This window comes from Cetorhinus maximus, chromosome 21, assembly GCF_964194155.1.
Source record: "Cetorhinus maximus chromosome 21, sCetMax3.hap1.1, whole genome shotgun sequence".
NCBI classification, from domain to species: Eukaryota; Metazoa; Chordata; class Chondrichthyes; order Lamniformes; family Cetorhinidae; genus Cetorhinus; species Cetorhinus maximus.
This window is the reverse complement of record NC_135899.1, coordinates 26535858-26540465: the sequence shown is the minus strand read 5'-3', so window position 1 is coordinate 26540465 and position 4608 is coordinate 26535858. Positions and strand designations below refer to the sequence as shown.

Genomic DNA, 4608 nt, shown 5'->3' with positions numbered 1-4608 from the left:
TGTTATTACAAATCCCAAAATTCCTCATTAACCTGACTCCCAACTACACACCCCTTTCAGGTAACAGTCTAAAATAGATTTTAAATTTAAATAAGCAATCCAGCAGGGTTACCACAGCACCCACTCGACAGTGGAATTCCAAAGGCTTTTGATACAATTTTAGTTGCTGGAGCAGCACTTCTTCTTCAGAGTAGCTAGAGGCTTTTCCAAATTCTGGTTCACACAGTGTACCTTTCCAGATTTTCCATGGCCATCCCCACATAGCCTTAATCCTTCTTTATATAAATTTCTCTAATGTGTAAAATACCATTGTTCTACAGGTCTTTGAAATTTACTTTTCCCATAATATAAAAGTCTATCATGTCATCATTATGATTAGTACTTCCAGGAAAAATAAACTTATTGCTTTGCTTCACTTATCTTGTTAGTTGTAAACATTATACCATCCCTTTGAAAATCAAGCAAGCCCTTCACTTATCTAAAAATGCAAATTTCATTCAAACCCTATCTGTGGAACTCTCATTCCAGCTTATCCATTTCCATTTAAAAAGCCTGTTTCACACCTAAATCTTTTGATAATTTCAATCTTGTAGTCTAAGTATCTCTAGCCTAATTACATCAGTCACACAGGCAGAACCATCTGCACTCACATCCATAAACCTACAATAATAATGTTTTGTGACACTGAGACTAGCTTTATATTCCAAAGTTTTATTACCTGAATTTGAATTCCACATATGCCAGGGTGGCATCTGAACACACGTCCCCAGAGTTTTAATTGTGTCTCTGCGATAAGTCCAGCGATACTACCCCTTTTCCCCCAACAGCCCGGCTGCGTCTACTTGATCCATGATCTGACACAATGAACATATTAGTTACACATATTTGTTATCTGTACATTATGAAAGTAACTATCGTAAGTATACATATAGAGTTCATAATTGTGTGCTTGTAGTTGTTTTTATCTTGTTGCACGAATGTTCTTGTGCTGACACAGGAGAAGACGCTTGAAGGTTTTCTTGAAGGTATTATTACACAGTGCGTAGCAGGCTGGGTTGACAGTACTGTTCATGTAACAGAGCCAGTATCCAATAGTCCAGACTGTGCTGGGGACGCAGGCTGAGCAAACGGTGTCAATGAGCACCATGATATTGTATGGGGTAAACGTGATGATAAATGCCAGGACAATAGCCAGGATGGTCCTAGTCACCTTCTTCTCTCGGGATATAGCTCCCTTCCTCTTCTTAGCAGGGGTATTGATCATTGTAATGATCTTATTGTCTGCCCTGATCTCTCTGGCATTCTCGTTCTTGTTGCTTACACCTGGCACTATTCCTGTCATGGTGCCACAGTCGTCACTTTTATGAGATTTGCTAATTATCTTTAAACACGAGAGCTTGGAGTTGGCCACCCTGAAACAGTTTTGTGTGGTAGAGACGTTTGTGCTCTCTTCTATCATTCCTTCCTCATTCTGGTTTGATGGAACCACACTGGGGGAAGTTGACTCATTGGAGAGTTCCTTCTCCTCTCCTTGGCCACATCCATCAATGATTATTTCACCAGTTATTTTGACATTTTCCATTTTGACATGTGGTAAACCATCAGGGGCATTTGGAATGTTGTTGTTATTCGGGTCCATTCTGTTGTCCTTCACTAACGAGGGTGAAATGGCCCCCTTGCTTGATTGAGGCTCTATTTTTACCCCCTTTACTCGACTCTTGCTGGCACGAGATATTTGCACAGACAAAATCACCATGACAATAACTAAGAGATAGAAGGTAACTATAGCAGTGCCAAAAGTGACAGCTGGATTTGAGAAGAATTGCACGTAACACTCACCCTCACTAACTGTCCGCTCCCCTACGATGAACTGCCAGGACAGAATGGCAGGAGCCCACAGGATAAACGACATCACCCAAACAGCTGCGATCATCATCCCTGCCACCTTCGCTGTTCTCTTCACGGGGTAGCTGAGGGGTTTTGTTACACAGAAGTAGCGGTCAACGCTAATGATCAGGAGGTTCATGGCAGAGGCATTACTGACAACATAACCTAGAGCAAGCCATAAATCACAAACAACTGGGCCCATTGGCCAGTATCCAATTACAATATAAATGGTGCATAGATTCATAGAGAATGCGCCAATAATCAAATCAGCACAGGCCAAGCTGAAAATAAAGTAGTTGTTGATAGTTTGTAAATGTCTGTTTACTTTGATGGAAACAATAACCAGGAGGTTTCCAATTATGGTCACCAAACTTAAAGATCCTGTCACAATTACAATGAACACGACTTTGATTGTTTTGTAAGAGCTCCCTCTTTTAGCGTCAAACAGGCTTGTTAGGTTGCTGAGAGATTCATTAGGCTCTGTTGAGTTTGCCATCAATCCCCCCTGATGTGCAGTTAGCACAGGTGAGGCCTAAGTGGAGAAAAGAAAAGGGAAATGATTGGGAAAGAGATTTCAGATGTGTTGTGGTTAGAAGGCAACTAGTCGCTATAGTAAAGTTCTACAAGGACATACAAAGTTATCTGCTCTGATGGACTTGAAAATCTTTGCCAGTAAGTCATGGTTTTCATGAGGAATGATTTCAAAGGCCACTTACTGTACAAATAATTCTGAGTTAATAGTTAATTACCCTTGTGTCAAACTGCATGAAGATGATAAAAGCAAAATACTGCGGATGCTGGAAATCTGAAACAAAAACAGAAAATGCTGGAAAAGCTCAGGAGATCTGACAACATCTGTGGAAAGAAAAACAGAGTTGACGTTTCGAGACTCAGCAGGTCTGACAGCATCTGTGTAGAGAGAAAGAGTTGACATATCGGCCACTCCCCTTTCGCTTGCCCACTCCTACCCCAAATCTTCATTATTCCCATTAATTGATCTCAAGGCCGAGGCTTCCAAGGTCAAGGCAGTCACCTCAGTCTCAACATTATACACTATCAGTTTTCGTTTTGATTTTGTTGCGCTTAATCTAACCAATACAATTGTCCTTAAATCATTATTTATTGGATAATTTTAAAGGTTCAATACATTAGTTCCAGTAGCTGTCATGTTTCCTCCCTTCTCTCTGCTCCTCTCACATTCCCTGTTATAGGCACCATTTTCTGACTGATCTGACAAGCACAGGATCAGAAGTCAGCCATTCAGCCTCTCAGGTTTACTTCACCATTCAATTAGATCATGGCTGATCTGTACCTCCACTGCATTTTCCTCCTTTTGATCCATAGTCTTTGATACCCTTACCTCACACAAATACATTGATCTCAACCAGGAAAATTTCAATCCATCCACCTTCCATGGCCTTTTGGTGAGAGGTTTCCAGAACATAGACGGTGATACGATGTGTTACACAAAATTCTTCAACATTCGTTTTTTATTGTTCATTCATGGAATGGGACATTGCTGGCTGGGCTGCATTTATTGCCCATCCCTAATTGCCTGATGGGAAAAACCCTTGGAATATCAGCACCTTGTGAATGAGGGATAACAGGGTTTCTACCTGCCTAGCTAGTTTAGGATTAATACTAAATAGCATTACCAGCCCTGAGAGATTCATTTTATACTTGTAGAATGACACATTGCCTCAGTATTAAAAAAAAGTACCATGGTAACTCTCAATGATTTAATTTCCATCTGTAAAATTTAAATTCAAAGTGAAGGGATTTGTTAGCATTTACCTCTGCAGAGTAAACCAAACCGAACGCTGAGAGCTGATAGGTTTGGGATGGGGGGTGTGGAAGGGAGCAGTGAAGACACTTCACACATTCCAGCCCTAGAATCTAAAGACCTTCTTCACTGCTGCCGCTGTGCATTGGTGGGTGGAGGCAGTGGATGTTTAAGGTGATGGATGTTGTGCTGTTCAATCTGCCTGCTTTTTCCTAGATGATGTCAGGCTTCCTGAATGCCATTGGGCATACTCATCCCTACAAGTGGACAATATTCCATTACACTCCTTTCTTGTGCCTTGTAGATGGTGGACAGGCTTTGGGGAGTTAACAAGTGAGTTACTCACCACAGAATTCCCAGCATCCAACCTGTTCTTGTAGCCACAGTATTTACATGGCTAGTCCAATTCAGTTTCTGGTCAATGGTAAACCCCAGGATGTTGATAGTGGATGTCTCAGTGATGGTAACACCATTGAATGTCAAGGGGCGATGGTGAGATTCTCTCTTGTTGGTTATGATCATTGCCTCGCACTTGTGTGGCCCGAATGTTACTCGCTACTTGTCAACCCAAGGCTGGGCATTGTCCAGGTCTTGCTGCATTTGGACATGGACTGCGTCAGTATCTGAGGGGTAGCAAATGGTGCTGAGCATTGTGCAATCATCAGCGAACATTCCAATTCTGACCTTATGATGGACAGAAGGTCATTGATGCATCATTTTAACATGGTTGGGCTGAGGACACTATCCTAAGGAACTCCTGCAGTGAAGTCCTGGAGCTGAGATAGCTGACCTAAAATAACCACAACCATCTTCTTTTGTACAGGTTATGACTCCAACTAGCAGAGAGTTTCCCCCCTGATTCCCATTGATTCCAGTTTTGCTAGGTCTCCTAGATGCCCTACTGGGTCAAATACGGCCTTTATGTCAAGGGCAGTCAA

The 4608-nt window shown here is 41.8% G+C and overlaps 1 protein-coding gene across 1 annotated transcript; it reads right to left on the bottom strand.

The window, feature by feature from the left end:
- Nucleotides 1-961: 961 nt before the first annotated feature.
- On the bottom strand, nucleotides 962-2383 carry LOC144695374 (muscarinic acetylcholine receptor M2-like). The gene has a single exon (XM_078566271.1). It carries the CDS (start codon nucleotides 2381-2383, stop codon nucleotides 962-964), a length of 1422 nt encoding a protein of 473 aa, XP_078422397.1.
- Nucleotides 2384-4608: the final 2225 nt, after the last annotated feature.